The sequence below is a fragment of the Cherax quadricarinatus genome, chromosome 72 (genome assembly GCF_038502225.1).
Source record: "Cherax quadricarinatus isolate ZL_2023a chromosome 72, ASM3850222v1, whole genome shotgun sequence".
NCBI lineage: Eukaryota > Metazoa > Arthropoda > Malacostraca > Decapoda > Parastacidae > Cherax > Cherax quadricarinatus.
The window spans coordinates 13,357,355-13,379,179 of NC_091363.1; the positions used below are offsets into that span (position 1 = coordinate 13,357,355).

The window sequence follows — 21,825 nt, forward strand, 5'->3', positions numbered from 1 at the left end:
ATTTGGTAATATGTAAATTATAAGTTGTAATAGTTACTAATCACTGAAGTAATATGGGAAACACTTTTGTAGAAAGAAGGAGCATTTGAAGTTTAGTTTATTAGTATATCAGCACTGAAACCACCACTTACTAGTAACCCAAATCTTACTCTCATTCCTGACCATGAGCATATAAGATGCAGGGTGATTTTCTGAGACTCTTGGGGAGAAAAAGCATATCTTATTTGCTGGAAAATATGGTAATTGCTTACATTGAAAATGGTTTCAATAATGAGAACACTGTGTATCAAAATTTTTTGTTTTGTGTTTAGAGCTTGGAATATGAAGACCCACGTAAACTGGCTGTTAGGGCTGCTGCATGTACCAAGGAACAAAGACAAGAACGGGGTCGTAGTGGCCCTTCATCTCGACCAGTCAACAGTATTCCTAATGGGAGCATTAGTCCAGGGGTAAATGGCTCTCAAACTAATATGGGGCAGGGAATGAATGGCTCAGGTTATAGTACACAGCCACTTGGAGAGCATACAACCAGTGGTTTGTCAACACCAAGCACACTTAGTCCAGGCGATGGATTCAACTTAGAAGATGAATTCAATAAGGTAATGTGCTGCATTTCAAAGCTCAGGATTTCACGATTTGGCCCTATGTAGTCTTGATCATACTGTATTTTTAAAAATAGCTTGAGAATTATTTCTCCTTATTTTTATCTTTGTGATTAACATCTCATAGCAGAATTAAAGTCATGTACAAGCACAGGTTGTCTCTAGTAAATGAAGGGGTTCATTCCCAAAAATAATTTGTGAGGTTAATTTTTATAAAACTAATTACATTTTCAAGTACAGTAGATTTCTGTGATGTAAATTTAGCTATATTTGAAAAAAATTGTATGAAGCATAAATTAAAAAGAAAAATTACCCGAGAAATATCCAGTTACAGTATGTATATATGAAATGCTTCATATTAAGTTGGAGAGAGCAAATTCTTGGGAGTGTGAGTAAACAGTGTGATGAGGTGTCACTTACCCCTCCCTTCCTCCCAGATAGTTCATGCATGTATCTTCCTCCTCTGAGACATCAGCTTTGGCCTTTTGGAGCTCCTATATATGAGGTCAAATGTAAACTAATCGTAAACTTGGGTAAGATAAAGCAACATCCCAATTGTAGCCTTTTACATAGGCTACTATCTGTTTTAAAACAAATGGTAGGAAGGGAGTCTACAATTCTAGACTGGCAAGCCTAGTTGCAAGAGGTACATGCCTTCGTCAGGTCAGCGAGTCAAGTAATGTGAGGTATTCACTGAGCGAATTAATCATTTCTTGTAGGATTTTCTTACCTAATTTTTTACTTTGGTAGGGACTTCCTGTATAACAATTCATCAAAAATCCCACTTTTGTTCCATAATAACCATGGTACGGGTGGGGTTAGAACTCCACGCAAGTGCATAAGCCACTGGGCCAGTTGTCCCAGTGGCTTATGCACTGGCCTGGAGTTTTACAACTCGCTGACCGTGGGTTCTAACCTCACCCATACTGTGGTTTGTTTGCGGTTGTGTTATTACGATTTTGTAAGTCTTGTTCCATACTGTTTTGTTGCTGCTTTCAATTTCCTGCATTAGGCTACCTTTTCTTGCATGTTATTTAGCATGAAAATACCCTATATTTTGTTCGTGTCTTTTATTTGATTGGTAAGAAATAAAAGATAAGTAACATTCAGTACAAGAATGTGCTTTATTTTTTAAGTTTCAACTGTAACTTTATTCAAACTGTTACAAAAAGTGTATTATTGTTAATGGGTTTTGACGGCTTGACTCTGATAAATTTAATTAACTGGGACCGTAGAGAATGGAGTCACTTGAAATGTTTAAACAAAAGTGGTTTAACTTTTGAGGTGTTAAAAGTTAAGATGTTGCGGCCACATTATCAGTTTTATGTACTAATAAGTACACTGCTAAAATTTAGAGAAACTCATTGCTGTTTAGAATGCAGTATTTTTTGGTAGTTTTGAGATTTGAGTAATCAGAAATTAATTCATATGAGCTCCTGTATGATATAAGTATTTTTCTGAAGTGTTGTTATTTTGTTATTTGTGTTTCAGGCCCTGAAAATGAGACAGGACTATGAGAATGTTTATGTGAATGACCATTCATCTGTTAAAGAATGCCAAAAGTGAGTATTATTTGTTTCTGTTTTGTGGGAAAATGACACAGCATGAGTTACAGATACTGAACCAGTAATTCCTGTTCTGTGGCAGTGAAACATAAGCTAATTTCCTATGCATTCATCCTAATAACAGATTCTGTTTCATACTTAAATCATTTAACTACTGTACAGACAAACATGCACGAATAAAGTATAAAATGAGAACCTGTTACAAGGATCATTACATAGGAAATTGCCATACACAAGACTTGCACATATGCCCTAACTCAAGCACAGTTAAAATTGACTTCATGTTGATATACAATACTTTTTATGTGTTGCTCATTTTCATTTGAGGCATATGGAAATAAAGGGATGAACAGGACAAGAAAAATGTATGTTATTTGCATAAAACAGGTAAATGTTGTATTGATGTTTAGCCAAGAATTTATTAACTCCTTGTTGAGCATGCTCTTGCCAGCTCTGCACTGAAACCTCTGCTACCCCTATGCTAACTCAGCATGCCTCTTTTATATCAGTTTGCTTTCGGCTTTGTGTCTTAGTGTTATTGCTTAACAGCATGGTTATCTTAATCTTGTAAATTCATAAGTGTTTAATGCCAAATTATTTATATGGATTGTTTGTTCATTTGGAAGCAGATGCATATGTATGCCATAAAAAGAGTACTGTATATTAATTATGCTAGGCAAAATCCATGGTGATCTGTTTACAGTTATTGACTACTGTACAGTATGGTGTTGTCTTGCATGTCTATGCTTCTCCACATTATTCTCTCTCTCTTCACTTGTCTTGTCTTCTATATGTACTAGAAGTGAATTATAATATTGATCTGCTAGTTTACTATTATAAAAAATGTACAACCTACTACTTTTGGTGCATTGAAGTGACCAGTAATTTTGGCTCAAACTATCTTGATGTAAATATAAGTAGTAGTCTCAAGCAATTTAACTCTTAGAAATATAGCAAAAATTTTAAAGAGACTGATTATATATGTATTTTTTATAAATTTTATTTGTAGTTACTACAGCTGTTTGTGTTATTTTTTACTATTAAATTGGTTGTTGAGTACTGTGCATTTATGACACTACTTCCTTGTGTCTGAGGAGCATTTGCACAACATCTTGCACAGCACAGTGCTGCAACAGGCAAACATTCACTTGTGTATTATGAGCACTTCAATTCTTTCTGCACAGCAGGTACCTTGTACTGTATATGGTGTATTTTGGATTATTTCCACTATTCAGAGTTTAAAGAAGAGTATACATTTCTTACTTATCAGTTGATAGGATGCCATGCACAGATAGTAGAACATCAACATGTGGCACATGCAGTTGATTCAAAATAAGATTATCTTCTCATGTATATATGAAAAATCGGCATAATTTTTTAACGTTTAGCTGTAGTTTTATATCTAAATTTTTTCTTGCCTGATAAAATTATGTTGTCTGCCTTTGTATAATTTTTCGCTGCCACCATTAATTATATTAAGTCTAAAAGTGATCGAGTTGTAAAACGTTGAGCTTGCCATTTTAAAAATTATAGGTGATATTGCTGTGTATGTTGTTTTAAATACAGTAAACCCTTGTGCAACACAGTAGCTACCATCTTGACAACCACCATATATAATACTAAAAAAAATAAACATTGCTATACTTACTTGAAGACCTTATGGAAAAAATAAGGTTAGGTTCCTGGTTTACAAAATAATAGTGTTTTTTCTTGACACATTCTGGCAACCTGAACTGCTTGTAGACAGTTGCAAAATTATTAGGCTGAGGTGAAATACTGTTGTGAGTATATGGATGATGTTGAAGTGACTTTAGATGTTGGCAGTTGTTGTGATGGGTTAGTGTTTTTGTCATGTCTCTGCACTAATATCTTGCATTGATCTGTAGATCAGTTCATGGAGTAAGACAATATACACAGGTAAGACATTTACTGAAAGGAGGTATTTTGCCTAATTAGGATGAAACAGCCACCAATGACAAAACTTTTCCTTCAGTAAATAGCTTGACTGTTAACATGACTTACGAAATCGTAATGACACGATTGCAAACAAACCATACCCCGGCTGGGATTGAACCTGCGGTCAGAGAGTCTCGAAACTCCAGACCGTCCTAGTTGGACGAATCTTATTGTGGCTAGCTGGTCTAGTGGCTAACGCGACGGTCTGTAGTTTTGAGATTCTCTGACCGCGGGTTCAATCCCGGCCAGGGTATGGTTAGCTTGACTGTTCATATGCATCTCATGTTGCAATCTGTTTGTATTAACATAGTTGACAGGTACTGTAAAGAAAACACTTCTGAACATTCTTTTCAGCACCAAGCAAACATTCTTTTAGGATTGGTGGTGTGAGTTGTTTCTCCTCTTCCTGCTTTATTTCCTCTTCCACTTAGATCATCATCTGTATTTTTTTCTCATTTGGGTCTGTGGTCTCATTTAACACTTTTTCTATATCTGGCATGTTCTTGAAGCCCTCAGTGTCTAAACTCTTTGCTTATTATTTTAATCACATTCACTTGATGCCTGAGTGTAGGGAAAACCTTGAAAGATATAGAACACAGCACTCCATGGTTCCCTCACACTGCATTTATAGTATCTTGGCTCATTTTATTGTGTGCTAAATTTACATTTATATTTGAGCTGGTGATGATGAATAATAGGTCACATTCTGTTTTTGCTCAAATCCTTGATCAACTTCTTCATAGTTTTGTTGATGTAGTGGCACTTTGGTCTTCAAAACCATTTTGATCTAAGGATTAAGTTTCAGAAGTCATTTGGGATCTAGTAAACATGACCTTTACATGTGGGCTGCCTTCCTGTAACATCACATCACAGGAACATTCAGTACAAGATTGTGTCAGAAATGTGTCTGTTATGAAATAAAGCAGTCTGTGAACCAATCATTGAACAGAGAGCACTGTCATCCCTGCCTTCTTGTTAGACTGCCAGAGGACAATTTAAAAAATCTTTCTCATTACCTTTTAAAACAGTGCACCAGCATAGGTTGTGCATATAATCTGCTAATGAGTTGGTGTAGAGGAGCAAAGTCTCTCTCTTTGGTGGCTTTGAATATAACTATAACCTCCTTGTACTTGTTGATGTAGATTCTTTATGGCATCTACTTTTAGAATTACTCTAATTCAAGGACATTGAGGACTTGGCCAGGGTTGTGATTGTCACCAGAAAACTCAGCAGGGTCTCTAAGTAACTGCATGGTCACTAGTTGCACACTACAAAAATTATTATTTTGAAGTTTGTTGCACTTCTTAAAATTTTGAAACCAACCAATATTAAATTGACACTGCCTTGAAAGTTAACCTATTGACAAGCATTATAGAAAAATGTTTTTCTTTTTTCTTGAATATGGCTCACCTTAGTTCACTAACATGAGCCATAGCTGTTTTTATAAATCCTTACTTCCATAGATTACCCTCTCTTCCTAATTGTATGAATGGTTGATTCATTTACAGTTAGGGTTAATAGGCAATGATGATGATGTATGCAGAGTTCAGAAAGAGCTTGGTAAACACATGGAAAATGAGAGAAGATAAATAGTGGCACAGCTTTACCTAAGATGCGGGTTGTTGGGGTGTTGGTACTTGGACAGTACTACGCGACATGTGAACTGTCCTGGCCAGTTTCCTAGAGTAGTGAGCACAATTAAAATTTCTTTTATTTTTTCCCTAACTCAACAGTACTCTGCCAAGAAAGTGCCATGATGTAGACATTACAAGTATCAAACAATGAATCATATTTAATGATAAACAGATTAGAAATAACCATTGTATAAGGGTTTACTGTATGAGATAAAAAATGTGAAATCAATATTGTGTGTGAAGGGAGACATACCTCATAACATCACATGATTTTTTGGAATAAAAATTATATTGTAAATTTTTTAAAAAATTTGGATTAGTTGCTATGTACATAGCAAAGCAGTAGAACATCAACAGAGCTCTGGAGATCAATTAAATACTGCATGTTAAAAATGAGCATGTACAAGTCTTGTCCTGTTTGTCTGAGAGAAGCATGTTTCTTCCCTATAACTATTAAGTGTAAGATTCCGAGTCAGCACATTAATGTCATAGCATACACAGAGTTTCCCAGGAGTTTAGATCACCTTCATGCATTTACTGTCATTACAGTGTTTGTGTTTTTATTTGAAAAAAAAAAAAGCTTATTTTTGGATTTTAGAATAGTGTGCTTAATTTAGTCATTGGAATTATTTTTAGATGCCTTGAGTTTTTTTGTATTTATTTATTATTTTACAATACATTGGTAAAATTCTTTAATGTTCAATCCCAAATCCATCCCTGGATGAGTTAGTCAATTGGTAAAACACAAGGTGTGCGTGTGTGCATGGGTGCATGCTGATTGTGTGGCCATCGGTTGTGTTTCAGCAACAGTGGTGCTATTTGGAATGTTGGGAGCAGCAGCCACAGCAGCAGCAGCAACAGCAGCAACAGCAACCACAGCAGCAGCAGCAACGGGGTCATCACCCTTCGCCACCCCCCAGAACCCCCCCTTCCCCATAACCCTGATCCTGGAGGGGGCTACATTCCTCCCAACTACCCCTCCCAAAATTCCCACGCTCACGTCCCCACCTACAGGTTGGTGTCCCAGCCTTGCTTCACTGCCTCATCCAGGGCTCCTTGAGTTCCTTACTAAGTCTAGTTATGGAGAGAGGAAGAGAGATAGGATTTGCCAACTAGTATGGTGGCTATCTTGTTGGTGGCTATAATCAGAAGGAATTTTTACGTTACAGTACATTGATTTTTAATGTTTTTTTGCTTATTGGAAGTAGATATAGAGTATATTAATTATCTAACAACTTTGAGACTTTGACCTTTTGATTTAAAAAAAGAAAATTGCAGTAAGACACAAAAAAAATCTATGGGATATTAAAACAAAAAATGGTATGTTCTGGTGTGCATCAAAGCTGGCCAGGTCAGATCAGGATGAATGAATGTGTATACCTTGTAATTGCTTGTTTAAGTTTAAGGTGCAGTGAACTCTTGACTTGTGGTTTGGCCTTTTTAACATTTTTGCCATCTGACATGATTAAGCCCTGTTATTTGTAATTTAAAACCCCAGTATATAGTCTGTGTCTGTTGTGTCATTGCTGAGCTCATTTTACTTCACCATTCTTACATTGAAAATGTTTCTTGATTTCCTTGTAGCTCATTTGGTCATGTAATTTTCAAGCATGCTACCTTATTCTTGTTGCATACCTCATAAAGAGTCAGTCCATTTCTTCCCTTCCTGTGTCCTATTGTATTTTGTATGTAATTTTTGCATTCTATATTTGTCTCATTCCTCTCATTTGAGGTACCAGTCTTGATGCACTTCTTTGCACTCTCAGATTTTGCCTTGGTTTTACTAGGTGATTGTTCCACATCAGCATTGCATACTTAAGCTCTTTTTGATTTCTGAATGCCTCACTTGTATATTTTTTAGTTTAGCTTGTAGTGCTAAAGTTGTTGTATACATGCAGTTCAGTGAATACAGTTTAAGTAATGATTATTCCTAGGTTTCTTATTTAACTGTGTTCATGACCTTTTTTCAAATTGTACTTGGTTTTTGGTCTTGTTTTACCTTTTTCCCAGCTTTATAACTTTGCTTTTGTTGTTGATTTCTGGTATCCATTTATTAATTTTTTTTAAGTCTGTCTGAAGTGTGTTCAAACCGTCCTGCGGCCTTCGTCTATACTCTTTCATTTGTATTCTCTTCATTATTTAGTTCTCATTGACAATGATACGTAGGAGATAATTCCTCCTGTCAGTTTTCCAGACAATTTATAAATCTACATTTCATATTTCACCTTACTGAAAGAGGTTGAAACATTCAAGGAGTTAATCGATTTATTTTCTCCACATATAGACTAAGTGTATATCACCTCCTTTTTGGTATAGATCTCGATTGGGATTAAATTGCTACTCGACTCATTCTCTCGAGGTGCTTGTTAAATTCATGTTATTCATATCTTCTCAGTATAGAGTAAGGTTATGGCTTATTTATTCCCACTTATTATGTATATGGTTTGAAGTAAATTTGTAGAATTCTTATAACAATGCAGACCTGGACTTTGGTTAGGTGATAATCTAAGTTTAAAGCCAATTCCATTATTCTAGTCAACCATATTTTTAACTATTTTGCTAGTATGCCTTCCATTCTATCAGTTGAATATAAGAAATCACCTGTTCAACTATTTTAACTACCCTATAAAGTGCACAGAAGTTGGTAATTTGGCCAATTTTACACAATTAAAAATAATTTAAAAATAGTCCATAATAAACAGTAAAGACATTGTTGCCACTAAAACATTTCCTCTGTTCATTAATTATGTCCTCAGGGCTCTTCTATATTACACTTGCTTTCATTAATTATGTCCTCAGGGCTCTTCTATATTACACTTGCTTTCATTAATTATGTCCTCAGGGCTCTTCTATATTACACTTGCTTTTATTAATTATGTCCTCAGGGCTCTTCTATATTACACTTGCTTTCATTAATTATGTCCTCAGGGCTCTTCTATATTACACTTGCTTTCCTTGTTGAATTCATAATTACACAAATATTGAAAATTTACTCTGTATCTCGGATAATTAAATATAACCAGGAATGATTGGTCATAGTTTATAGTGTTCCAATAATCAGACTTATTAAAAATTCATAAAACAGACTGGGGGTGTAGGGGAGGTCTTACCCATCCTCAGGAAATTTGGAAAAAATCAAATATTTCCACTAAGCTCAATTTCAAGCTACTTCCTGTTTTGAAACCTACTAAAATTATCTTTGTTTCGGTATTATGTCTTCCATTCTGTCAATTAATACCAAGAAACACTCAAAACCATAAAAGCCATCCAAGAAAACACCTCAAAGTTGCTATTTTAAACCATATTCAGTAGGTAGTAGGTTGGTAGACAGCAACCACCCAGGGAAGTACTACCATCCTGCCAGATGACTGTGAAACAAAAACCTGTAACTGTTTTGCATGATGGTAGGATTGCTGGTTTCTTTTTCTGTCTCATAAACACGCTAGATAACAGGGATATCTTGCTACTCATACTTACACTTTGGTCACACTTCACAGACATGCACATGCATATATATATACATACATCTAGGTTTTTCTCCTTTTTCTAAATAGCTCTTGTTCTTCTTTATTTCTTCTATTGTCCATGGGGAAGTGGAAAAGAATCTTTCCTCCGTAAGCCATGCGTGTCGTATGAGGCGACTAAAATGCCGGGAGCAATGGGCTGGTAACCCCTTCTCCTGTAGACATTTACTAAAAAAGAGAAGAAGAAAAACTTTATAAAACTGGGATGCTTAAATGTGCGTGGATGTAGTGCGGATGACAAGAAACAGATGATTGCTGATGTTATGAATGAAAAGAAGTTGGATGTCCTGGCCCTAAGCGAAACAAAGCTGAAGGGGGTAGGAGAGTTTCAGTGGGGGGAAATAAATGGGATTAAATCTGGAGTATCTGAGAGAGTTAGAGCAAAGGAAGAGGTAGCAGTAATGTTAAATGATCAGTTATGGAAGGAGAAAAGAGAATATGAATGTGTAAATTCAAGAATTATGTGGATTAAAGTAAAGGTTGGATGCGAGAAGTGGGTCATAATAAGCGTGTATGCACCTGGAGAAGAGAGGAATGCAGAGGAGAGAGAGAGATTTTGGGAGATGTTAAGTGAATGTATAGGAGCCTTTGAACCAAGTGAGAGAGTAATTGTGGTAGGGGACCTGAATGCTAAAGTAGGAGAAACTTTTAGAGAGGGTGTGGTAGGTAAGTTTGGGGTGCCAGGTGTAAATGATAATGGGAGCCCTTTGATTGAACTTTGTATAGAAAGGGGTTTAGTTATAGGTAATACATATTTTAAGAAAAAGAGGATAAATAAGTATACAAGATATGATGTAGGGCGAAATGACAGTAGTTTGTTGGATTATGTATTGGTAGATAAAAGACTGTTGAGTAGACTTCAGGATGTACATGTTTATAGAGGGGCCACAGATATATCAGATCACTTTCTAGTTGTAGCTACACTGAGAGTAAAAGGTAGATGGGATACAAGGAGAATAGAAGCATCAGGGAAGAGAGAGGTGAAGGTTTATAAACTAAAAGAGGAGGCAGTTAGGGTAAGATATAAACAGCTATTGGAGGATAGATGGGCTAATGAGAGCATAGGCAATGGGGTCGAAGAGGTATGGGGTAGGTTTAAAAATGTAGTGTTGGAGTGTTCAGCAGAAGTTTGTGGTTACAGGAAAGTGGGTGCAGGAGGGAAGAGGAGCGATTGGTGGAATGATGATGTAAAGAGAGTAGTAAGGGAGAAAAAGTTAGCATATGAGAAGTTTTTACAAAGTAGAAGTGATGCAAGGAGGGAAGAGTATATGGAGAAAAAGAGAGAGGTTAAGAGAGTGGTGAAGCAATGTAAAAAGAGAGCAAATGAGAGAGTGGGTGAGATGTTATCAACAAATTTTGTTGAAAATAAGAAAAAGTTTTGGAGTGAGATTAACAAGTTAAGAAAGCCTAGAGAACAAATGGATTTGTCAGTTAAAAAAGGAGAGGAGAGTTATTAAATGGAGAGTTAGAGGTATTGGGAAGATGGAGGGAATATTTTGAGGAATTGTTAAATGTTGATGAAGATAGGGAAGCTGTGATTTCGTGTATAGGGCAAGGAGGAATAACATCTTGTAGGAGTGAGGAAGAGCCAGTTGTGAGTGTGGGGGAAGTTCGTGAGGCGGTAGGTAAAATGAAAGGGAGTAAGGCAGCCGGGATTGATGGGATAAAGATAGAAATGTTAAAAGCAGGTGGGGATATAGTTTTGGAGTGGTTGGTGCAATTATTTAATAAATGTATGGAAGAGGGTAAGGTACCTAGGGATTGGCAGAGAGCATGCATAGTTCCTTTGTATAAAGGCAAAGGGGATAAAAGAGAGTGCAAAAATTATAGGGGGATAAGTCTGCAAGATTACAGGTACGTCTTGCTACTTCTACTTACATTAGGTCACACTACACATACATGTACACGTTTATTTATACACACTCATCTAAGTTTTCTTTGATTTTATCTTAATAGTTCTTGGTTTTATTACTTTTCCTTTTATATCCATGGGGAAGTGGAATAAGAATCTTTCCTCCGTAAGCCATGCGTGTTGTAAAAGTCAACTAAAATGCCGGGAACAATGGGCTAGTAACCCCTTTTCCTGTAAAGATTACTAAAAAGAATAAGAAGAAGAAAATTGTCAAAGTGGGAAGTCTGAATGTGCGTGGATGTTGTGCAAATGATAAGAAAGAGATGATTGTGGATGTTATGAATGAGAAGAAACTGGATGTCCTGGCTTTAAGTGAAACAAAGCTGAAGGGGGTGGGAGAGTTTCAATGGAGAGGAATAAATGGGATTAGGTCAGGGGTTTCAAATAGAGTTAGAGCTAAAGAAGGAGTAGCAATAATGTTGAAGGATAAGCTATGGCAGGAAAAGAAGGACTACAAATGTATAAATTCAAGGATTATGTGGAGTAAAATAAAGATTGGATGTGAAAAGTGGGTTATAGTAAGCGTGTATGCACCTGGAGAAGAGAGAAGTGTAGAGGAGAGAGAGAGATTCTGGGAAATGTTGAGTGAATGCGTGGGGAGTTTTGAATCAAGTGTGAGAGTAATGGTGGTTGGGGATTTCAATGCTAAAGTGGGTAAAAATGTTATGGAGGGAGTAGTAGGTAAATTTGGGGTGCCAGGGGTAAATGTAAATAGGGAGCCTTTAATTGAGCTATGTGTAGAAAGCAATTTGGTAATAAGTAATACATATTTTATGAAAAAGAGGATAAATAAATATACAAGGTATGATGTAGCACGTAATGAAAGTAGTTTGTTAGATTATGTATTGGTGGATAAAAGGTTGATGGGTAGGCTCCAGGATGTACATGTTTATAGAGGGGCAACTGATATATTGGATCATTATTTAGTTGTAGCTACAGTTAGAGTAAGAGGTAGATGGGAAAAGAGGAAGGTGGCAACAACAAGTAAGAGGGAGGTGAAAGTGTATAAACTAAGGGAGGAGGAAGTTCGGGCGAGATATAAGCGACTATTGGCAGAAAGGTGGGCTAGTGCAAAGATGAGTAGTGGGGGGGTTTAAGAGGGTTGGAATAGTTTTAAAACTGCAGTATTAGAATGTGGGGCAGAAGTTTGTGGTTATAGGAGGGTGGGGGCAGGAGGAAAGAGGAGTGATTGGTGGAATGATGAAGTAAAGGGTGTGATAAAAGAGAAAAAGGTAGCTTACGAGAGGTTTTTACAAAGCAGAAGTGTTATAAGAAGAGCAGAGTATATGTAGAGTAAAAGAAAGGTGAAGAGAGTGGTGAGAGAGTGCAAAAGGAGAGCAGATGAAAGAGTGGGAGAGGCACTGTCAAGAAATTTTAATGAAAATAAGAAAAAATTTTGGAGTGAGTTAAACAAGTTAAGAAAGCCTAGGGAAAGTATGGATTTGTCAGTTAAAAACAGAGTAGGGGAGTTAGTAGATGGGGAGAGGGAGGTATTAGGTAGATGGAGAGAATATTTTGAGGAACTTTTAAATGTTAAGGAAGAAAGGGAGGCGGTAATTTCATGCACTGGCCAGGGAGGTATACCATCTTTTAGGAGTGAAGAAGAGCAGAATGTAAGTGTGGTGGAGGTACGTGAGGCATTACGTAGAATGAAAGGGGGTAAAGCAGCTGGAACTGATGGGATCATGACAGAAATGTTAAAAGCAGGGGGGGATATATTGTTGGAGTGGTTGGTACTTTTGTTTAATAAATGTATGAAAGAGGGGAAGGTACCTAGGGATTGGCGGAGAGCATGTATAGTCCCTTTATATAAAGGGAAAGGGGACAAAAGAGATTGTAAAAATTATAGAGGAATAAGTTTACTGAGTATACCAGGAAAAGTATACGGTAGGGTTATAATTGAAAGAATTAGAGGTAAGACAGAATGTAGAATTGCGGACGAGGAAGGAGGCTTCAGAGTGGGTAGGGGATGTGTAGATCAAGTGTTTACATTGAAGCATATATGTGAACAGTATTTAGATAAAGGTAGGGAAGTTTTTAATGCATTTATGGATTTAGAAAAGGCATATGATAGAGTGGATAGAGGAGCAATGTGGCAGATGTTGCAAGTATATGGAATAGGTGGTAAGTTACTAAATGCTGTAAAGAGCTTTTATGAGGATAGTGAGGCTCAGGTTAGGGTGTGTAGAAGAGAGGGAGAATACTTCCCGGTAAAAGTAGGTCTTAGACAGGGATGTGTAATTTCACCATGGTTGTTTAATATATTTATAGATGGGGTTGTAAAAGAAGTAAATGCTAGGGTGTTCGGGAGAGGGGTGGGATTAAATTATGGGGAATCAAATTCAAAATGGGAATTGACACAGTTACTTTTTGCTGATGATACTGTGCTTATGGGAGATTCTAAAGAAAAATTGCAAAGGTTAGTGGATGAGTTTGAGAATGTGTGTAAAGGTAGAAAGTTGAAAGTGAACATAGAAAAGAGTAAGGTGATGAGGGTATCAAATGATTTAGATAAAGAAAAATTGGATATCAAATTGGGGAGGAGGAGTATGGAAGAAGTGAATGTTTTCAGATACTTGGGAGTTGACGTGTCGGCGGATGGATTTATGAAGGATGAGGTTAATCATAGAATTGATGAGGGAAAAAAGGTGAGTGGTGCGTTGAGGTATATGTGGAGTCAAAAAACGTTATCTATGGAGGCAAAGAAGGGAATGTATGAAAGTATAGTAGTACCAACACACTTATATGGATGTGAAGCTTGGGTGGTAAATGCAGCAGCGAGGAGACGGTTGGAGGCAGTGGAGATGTCCTGTCTAAGGGCAATGTGTGGTGTAAATATTATGCAGAAAATTCGGAGCGTGGAAATTAGGAGAAGGTGTGGAGTTAATAAAAGCATTAGTCAGAGGGCAGAAGAGGGGTTGTTGAGGTGGTTTGGTCATTTAGAGAGAATGGATCAAAGTAGAATGACATGGAAAGCATATAAATCTATAGGGGAAGGAAAGAGGGGTAGGGGTCGTCCTCGAAAGGGTTGGAAAGAGGGGGTAAAGGAGGTTTTGTGGGTGAGGGGCTTGGACTTCCAGCAAGCGTGCATGAGCGTGTTAGATAGGAGTGAATGGAGACGAATGATACTTGGGACCTGACGATCTGTTGGAGTGTGAGCAGGGTAATATTTAGTGAAGGGATTCAGGGAAACCGGTTATTTTCATATAGTCGGACTTGAGTCCTGGAAATGGGAAGTACAATGCCTGCACTTTAAAGGAGGGGTTTGGGATATTGGCAGTTTGGAGGGATATGTTGTGTATCTCTATACGTATATGCTTCTAAACTGTTGTATTCTGAGCACCTCTGCAAAAGCAGTGATAATGTGTGAGTGTGGTGAAAGTGTTGAATGATGATGAAAGTATTTTCTTTTTGGGGATTTTCTTTCTTTTTTTTTGGGTCACCCTGCCTCGGTGGGAGACGACCGACTTGTTGAAAAAAAAAAAAAAAAAAAAAAAAAGTCTGTTGAGTATACCTGGTAAAGTGTATGGTAGAGTTATAATTGAAAGAATTAAGAGTAAGACGGAAAATAGGATAGCAGATGAACAAGGAGGCTTTAGGGAAGGTAGGGGGTGTGTGGACCAGGTGTTTACAGTGAAACATAAAAGTGAACAGTATTTAGATAAGGGTAAAGAGGTCTTTGTGGCATTTATGGATTTGGAAAAGGCATATGACAGGGTGGATAGGGGGGCAATGTGGCAGATGTTGCAAGTGTATGGTGTAGGAGGTAGGTTACTGAAAGCGGTGAAGAGTTTTACGAGGATAGTGAGGCTCAAGTTAGAGTATGTAGGAAAGAGGGAAATTTTTTCCCAGTAAAAGTAGGCCTTAGACAAGGATGTGTGATGTCACCGTGGTTGTTTAATATATTTATAGATGGGGTTGTAAGAGAAGTAAATGCGAGGGTCTTGGCAAGAGGCGTGGAGTTAAAAGATAAAGAATCACACACAAAGTGGGAGTTGTCACAGCTGCTCTTTGCTGATGACACTGTGCTCTTGGGAGATTCTGAAGAGAAGTTGCAGAGATTGGTGGATGAATTTGGTAGGGTGTGCAAAAGAAGAAAATTAAAGGTGAATACAGGAAAGAGTAAGGTTATGAGGATAACAAAAAGATTAGGTGATGAAAGATTGAATATCAGATTGGAGGGAGAGAGTATGGAGGAGGTGAACGTATTCAGATATTTGGGAGTGGACGTGTCACCAGATGGGTCTATGAAAGATGAGGTGAATCATAGAATTGATGAGGGAAAAAGAGTGAGTGGTGCACTTAGGAGTCTGTGGAGACAAAGAACTTTGTCCTTGGAGGCAAAGAGGGGAATGTATGAGAGTATAGTTTTACCAACGCTCTTATATGGGTGTGAAGCATGGGTGATGAATGTTGCAGCGAGGAGAAGGCTGGAGGCAGTGGAGATGTCATGTCTGAGAGCAATGTGTGGTGTGAATATAATGCAGAGAATTCGTAGTTTGGAAGTTAGGAGGAGGTGCGGGATTACCAAAACTGTTGTCCACAGGGCTGAGGAAGGGTTGTTGAGGTGGTTCGGACATGTAGAGAGAATGGAGCGAAACAGAATGACTTCAAGAGTGTATCAGTCTGTAGTGGAAGGAAGGCGGGGTAGGGGTCGGCCTAGGAAAGGTTGGAGGGAGGGGGTAAAGGAGGTTTTGTGTGCGAGGGGCTTGGACTTCCAGCAGGCATGCGTGAGCGTGTTTGATAGGAGTGAATGGAGACAAATGGTTTTTAATACTTGACGTGCTGTTGGAGTGTGAGCAAAGTAACATTTATGAAGGGATTCAGGGAAACCGGCAGGCCGGACTTGAGTCCTGGAGATGGGAAGTACAGTGCCTGCACTCTGAAGGAGGGGTGTTAATGTTGCAGTTTAAAAACTTTAGTGTAAAGCACCCTTCTGGGAAGACAGTGATGGAGTGAATGATGGTGAAAGTTTTTCTTTTTCGGGCCACCCTTCCTTGGTGGGAATCGGCCAGTGTGATAATAAAAAAAAAAAAAATAATTCAGTCAGTTTTGCTTTTTCCATCATGCTTTGCATAAGGCAGGATTTTCTCATATACTGTGCACACACTGCCCAGACCTATTTCTCTTATGCCTAGATCAAAATTTTCTGCTTACAGCTTATCTGAGCGAGCTGAGCTTATGATGTAAAACTGCGTCTGGGATCCTGGCCTGAATGATGTAGTTCTACATGATGGCCACTGAAAGGGTTAAGAACGAGTTTCAAAAGGCAGTTTAGAAAATAATTGTACATTGAATGCAGTCATACAGTTACAGACGTGTATGACTAATAATTATCCTTTGTACTATCATTTTTGGATTACCCTGCTTTGATAGAATACAACTATTGAGATAAAATAATGTATCTTACTATTTCTTATTAGTGAAAATAAACCCATTTTCAATTAGTATAATGAATTGTTAGGTATTTAGAGACTGTCTCCTATAGTATCCATCAAAATGCAGTGTTGTATGTGTTTACAAGGTCAGTAAATGTTAAGCACAAGTGGCCAAAGCAATTGCTATTACTGTCCATAACAGTACTGTACATTATAAACAGTTAAGACAAGCCGTGCACATTTTAAGCTGGCCAGTTCAATGTAAAGCTAGTTTAATGCTAACATTCATTTTAATTTTAATGTTTTAATGTCCCATAGTTTTTTTTACTCTAAATTGTTTTTTTGAAAATTGAGCCTTCAGGTCCTGATGCTGTCAAAATTTCAGTGATTGACTGTATACAAAAATAAGATCATGTCTTAGTACTGAATAAAACATCTGATATAGATATTACATTATAGTACTGTACAACTGTCTCACATATTGGCAGCCAGATCTCTTGCCACTTAGAGCTAAATTTGCACTTCTGTAAGCATTCCATCCTTTTGCATTCCATTATATTGTTGTGCCTCCTTGATAATGGTGGCAGTAAGTGCATTTTCCTAATAATGATAGCACTAAGTGCAGCTCCCTGATAATGATAGCATGGCTTACCCTCAGTTTAGGTCCAAAGCAACTTAGTCATATTTCTTGAGCTGCACACACCTCTCACTCATCCTTTTGATCAGTTTATTATCAGTAACTCATCACACAGTCTCACGAAACTTCTTCAGTCATTCTAATTGTACCAATGTTCACATTATTTGTCATATTCTCGTTATATGTTCATTCAGAGCCTCTCTAACGTGTACATATTTTCTTGAGCAGTGTCATATTTTCTTGGTTCCAGTATCTCTAGCAATCCTCTTGGATGCTATGATTAATAGACAATGATGAGTATAGGGTAGGGTCTCTTAGAGGATTCTGAAGACAAAGTTCAAAGATTGGTGGACGAATTTGGGAGGGCTCGATACGGTGTATGCTGTCAGTGGCCCTGAAACCCCAACAGAAGAAGAAGAGAATGGGTCTGTGTGGTCAGTGTGCACCACATAAAAAAAATCCTGCAGCACGCAGTGTATAATGAGAAAAAAAAACTCCGACCGTTTTTTTTTTTTTAATTAAAATGCCGACCTTGTGGTCTATTTTCGTTTAGGATTTATCGTTGTATTCTCGTTTTCTTGGTCTCATTTGATAGAATGGAAAACATATTATAGAAATAGAGGTGATTTTGATTGGTTTTACTATGAAAAGAACCTTGAAATGGAGCCCAAAGTAGGGGAAATGTTTGATTTTTGCCAATGTTCAAAAGTAAACAAATGATGTCATTTTCCAATGAATGTCCAAGTATTCATTCTAATATGCAGTCATGAATGGGTTGATAGTATTTATACAATTATTACAATATTGCAGTAGTCTGCATAACAGTAAATCTTCTATTTTTTGTTTGAATAAAAATTCAAAATAGAAAGCAAGAGTAATATCAGAGGGACCTGAAGACATGACTGATGAACAAAGAAAATGTTATTTTAGAGCCAGGAATGTCTGCAGCGTTCATTCTGAACCCTATTTTGAAATTGACATATTTTTTTAATTTTCGTGAAATTGGCCAAATTGCAAATTTCTGACCACGTTATTGGGTAGTTGAATTGGTAAATGGGCAGTTTCTTGTACTCAATCGATAGAAAAAAATGGAATTCTAAAGCAATAGCTATGAGTTTGGTCGACTGGAACAATGGAATTAGCCGAAAATAGGGCTCAAAGTGGGCGAAATCACTGATTCGTAAATGTCGCCGAGGTTGCTAACTTCGTGAGAGCGTAATTCCGTCAGTTTTCCATCATCTTTCATTCTTTTGGTATCATCACAATCGGGAAAAGATTCTCTATCATTTCATAACTTTTTTTTTTTTTTTTTAAATAATTGCAGAGACAGCTATTTTTTTGTGTATAGTGTGTTCATTTGGATCAAACATGGAAGCATTACCTTCCTCCTCCCCTCACCAGCAGCATGTATTTTGTACAAAAAAAAAAAAAAAAAAAGGAAATTTTGTTTGGCAACAAATAAGAAAAATACAAGAGGAACATTTAAGTGATAAGTGACTTGTTGGCAGGTATTTCTAAGAGTAGAATGAGGCAGGAATTTACACTTAGCATATTTCTTGATGTAATGTTTACACATGATGTTAGACTCGTCTACCAAGTCACAACTTGTCTTTTCTAAAGGTAAATAATGACAGGTCATGTGTGATATGTACCTGGAGCAAAATTTTTATATCATTGCAAAATTACATCTGCTTAATCATAGCTATCAGCCAAATTAGCTTATATTCCACGCTGAATGTTTATATGCAAGACTGGTATGCTCTTTCAGCTTTGTTATACGTAGCAATACAAGTTCTCTTCACTGTTATTCAGCAATTTGTAGAGGAAACTTTAGATTATGATTTTGAGTAAAATGTCTTAAGTTTGATCTTCAAATTGTGGAGTAACGTTGAGTTGTTCCAGCTGCAGTATTGTGACTTGTTTTTCTATAAGAATTCTTCTCATACTATGTAACTGATCAGCAAATTTTCAGAAACATTTGTATTTCGGTCAGAATTTATAATATGGGAGGAAGAGTAATGCACACTACCATTATATACAATGAATTATTCATTATCCAGAATCATCTGGCATTTTAAAATGCCAGATTGATGATTTTTACTGAAACATATTTTTTTTTTTTTAGTGACCTGTTTCTGACACAGAACACTGTACTGTCAGATAGAAAATTTATTACTTTCATTGTTCTAGGATATTCAGTAATGCATTTGAACATAAACTGGCACCTTTGTGTAATGTAAGTTGCCAGGTAGATCCTAATTTTTTTTTTTTTTTACAACCATTCCTGACTAGATCAAAGGTATAAAATGCTGACGAAAAAGGAAACTTATTTAGGAACTGTGGAGGTAGTGGTGTAAAGGAGTATTGGTAGTAGTAGTAGCAGTAGCAACAGCAGTAGTAAGTTTATTCAGGTATACACAAATACAGTCATATAGATCATCATACAGAGCAGCATACAGTTACATAGATTATCATACATAGCAGCATACAGTTACATAGATTATCATACATAGCAGCATATGTGTAGAGAACCTAGGATAACCCAAAAAAGTCAGTGACTTATCTCCATTGGGGTCCTTTGTAGTAATGCTGTAGTAGTAATAGTGGTCACATAAGTGTAGATTGGGCTTGTTAATGGAGATGTAATTTAATTTGATGGCCATAGAAGTGTTGGTCAGGTTTGACATACAACAATGAAATCATAGTGATAGTCAGATAAGTATAGGCAGGGCTTTCTATTGGAAAAACCATCTCTTTCATGGATGTGTCTAGGTGCTTTAAGATTAGCCTACTGGCATCATTAAATTAGATTTATAATGCTGATATATTGATGATAACAGGGATATCTTGCTACTCCTACTTACACTTTGGTCACACTTCACAGACACACACATGCATATATATATACATACATCTAGGTTTTTCTCCTTTTTCTAAATAGCTCTTGTTCTTCTTTATTTCTTCTATTGTCCATGGGGAAGTGGAAAAGAATCTTTCCTCCGTAAGCCATGCGTGTCGTATGAGGCGACTAAAATGCCGGGAGCAATGGGCTAGTAACCCCTTCTCCTGTAGACATTTACTAAAAAAGAGAAGAAGAAAAACTTTATAAAACTGGGATGCTTAAATGTGCGTGGATGTAGTGCGGATGACAAGAAACAGATGATTGCTGATGTTGTGAATGAAAAGAAGTTGGATGTCCTGGCCCTAAGCGAAACAAAGCTGAAGGGGGTAGGGGAGTTTCAGTGGGGGGAAATAAATGGGATTAAATCTGGAGTATCTGAGAGAGTTAGAGCAAAGGATGGGGTAGCAGTAATATTAAATGATCAGTTATGGAAGGAGAAAAGAGAATATGAATGTGTAAATTCAAGAATTATGTGGATTAAAGTAAAGGTTGGATGCGAGAAGTGGGTCATAATAAGCGTGTATGCACCTGGAGAAGAGAGGAATGTAGAGGAGAGAGAGAGATTTTGGGAGATGTTAAGTGAATGTATAGGAGCCTTTGAACCAAGTGAGAGAGTAATTGTGGTAGGGGACCTGAATGCTAAAGTAGGAGAAACTTTTAGAGAGGGTGTGGTAGGTAAGTTTGGGGTGCCAGGTGTAAATGATAATGGGAGCCCTTTGATTGAACTTTGTATAGAAAGGGGTTTAGTTATAGGTAATACATATTTTAAGAAAAAGAGGATAAATAAGTATACAAGATATGATGTAGGGCGAAATGACAGTAGTTTGTTGGATTATGTATTGGTAGATAAAAGACTGTTGAGTAGGCTTCAGGATGTACATGTTTATAGAGGGGCCACAGATATATCAGATCACTTTCTAGTTGTAGCTACACTGAGAGTAAAAGGTAGATGGGATACAAGTAGAATAGAAACATCAGGGAAGAGAGAGGTGAAGGTTTATAAACTAAAAGAGGAGGCAGTTAGGGTAAGATATAAACAGCTATTGGAGGATAGATGGGCTAATGAGAGCATAGGCAATGGGGTCGAAGAGGTATGGGGTAGGTTTAAAAATGTAGTGTTAGAGTGTTCAGCAGAAGTTTGTGGTTACAGGAAAGTGGGTGCGGGAGGGAAGAGGAGCTATTGGTGGAATGATGATGTAAAGAGAGTAGTAAGGGAGAAAAAGTTAGCATATGAGAAGTTTTTACAAAGTAGAAGTGATGCAAGGAGTGAAGAGTATATGGAGAAAAAGAGAGAGGTTAAGAGAGTGGTGAAGCAATGTAAAAAGAGAGCAAATGAGAGAGTGGGTGAGATGTTATCAACAAATTTTGTTGAAAATAAGAAAAAGTTTTGGAGTGAGATTAACAAGTTAAGAAAGCCTAGAGAACAAATGGATTTGTCAGTTAAAAATAGGAGAGGAGAGTTATTAAATGGAGAGTTAGAGGTATTGGGAAGATGGAGGGAATATTTTGAGGAATTGTTAAATGTTGATGAAGATAGGGAAGCTGTGATTTCGTGTATAGGGCAAGGAGGAATAACATCTTGTAGGAGTGAGGAAGAGCCAGTTGTGAGTGTGGGGGAAGTTCGTGAGGCAGTAGGTAAAATGAAAGGGGGTAAGGCAGCCGGGATTGATGGGATAAAGATAGAAATGTTAAAAGCAGGTGGGGATATAGTTTTG

General features: G+C 37.2%; 1 protein-coding gene across 7 annotated transcripts in view; it reads left to right on the forward strand.

The window, feature by feature from the left end:
- Lrch (Leucine-rich-repeats and calponin homology domain protein) overlaps positions 1 to 21,825 on the forward strand; it is a 384,944-nt gene that overhangs the window by 274,805 nt on the left and 88,314 nt on the right. For 6 of the 7 annotated variants that reach the window (XM_053794995.2, XM_053794998.2, XM_053794997.2 and 3 more), the window contains exons 7-9: positions 312 to 599; positions 2,094 to 2,164; positions 6,562 to 6,771. In XM_053794995.2, coding sequence (XP_053650970.2) covers positions 312 to 599; positions 2,094 to 2,164; positions 6,562 to 6,771 — 569 coding nt within the window. The remainder of the gene's footprint in view (positions 1 to 311; positions 600 to 2,093; positions 2,165 to 6,561; positions 6,772 to 21,825) is intronic. The other variant, XM_053794996.2, reaches the window with a different exon arrangement.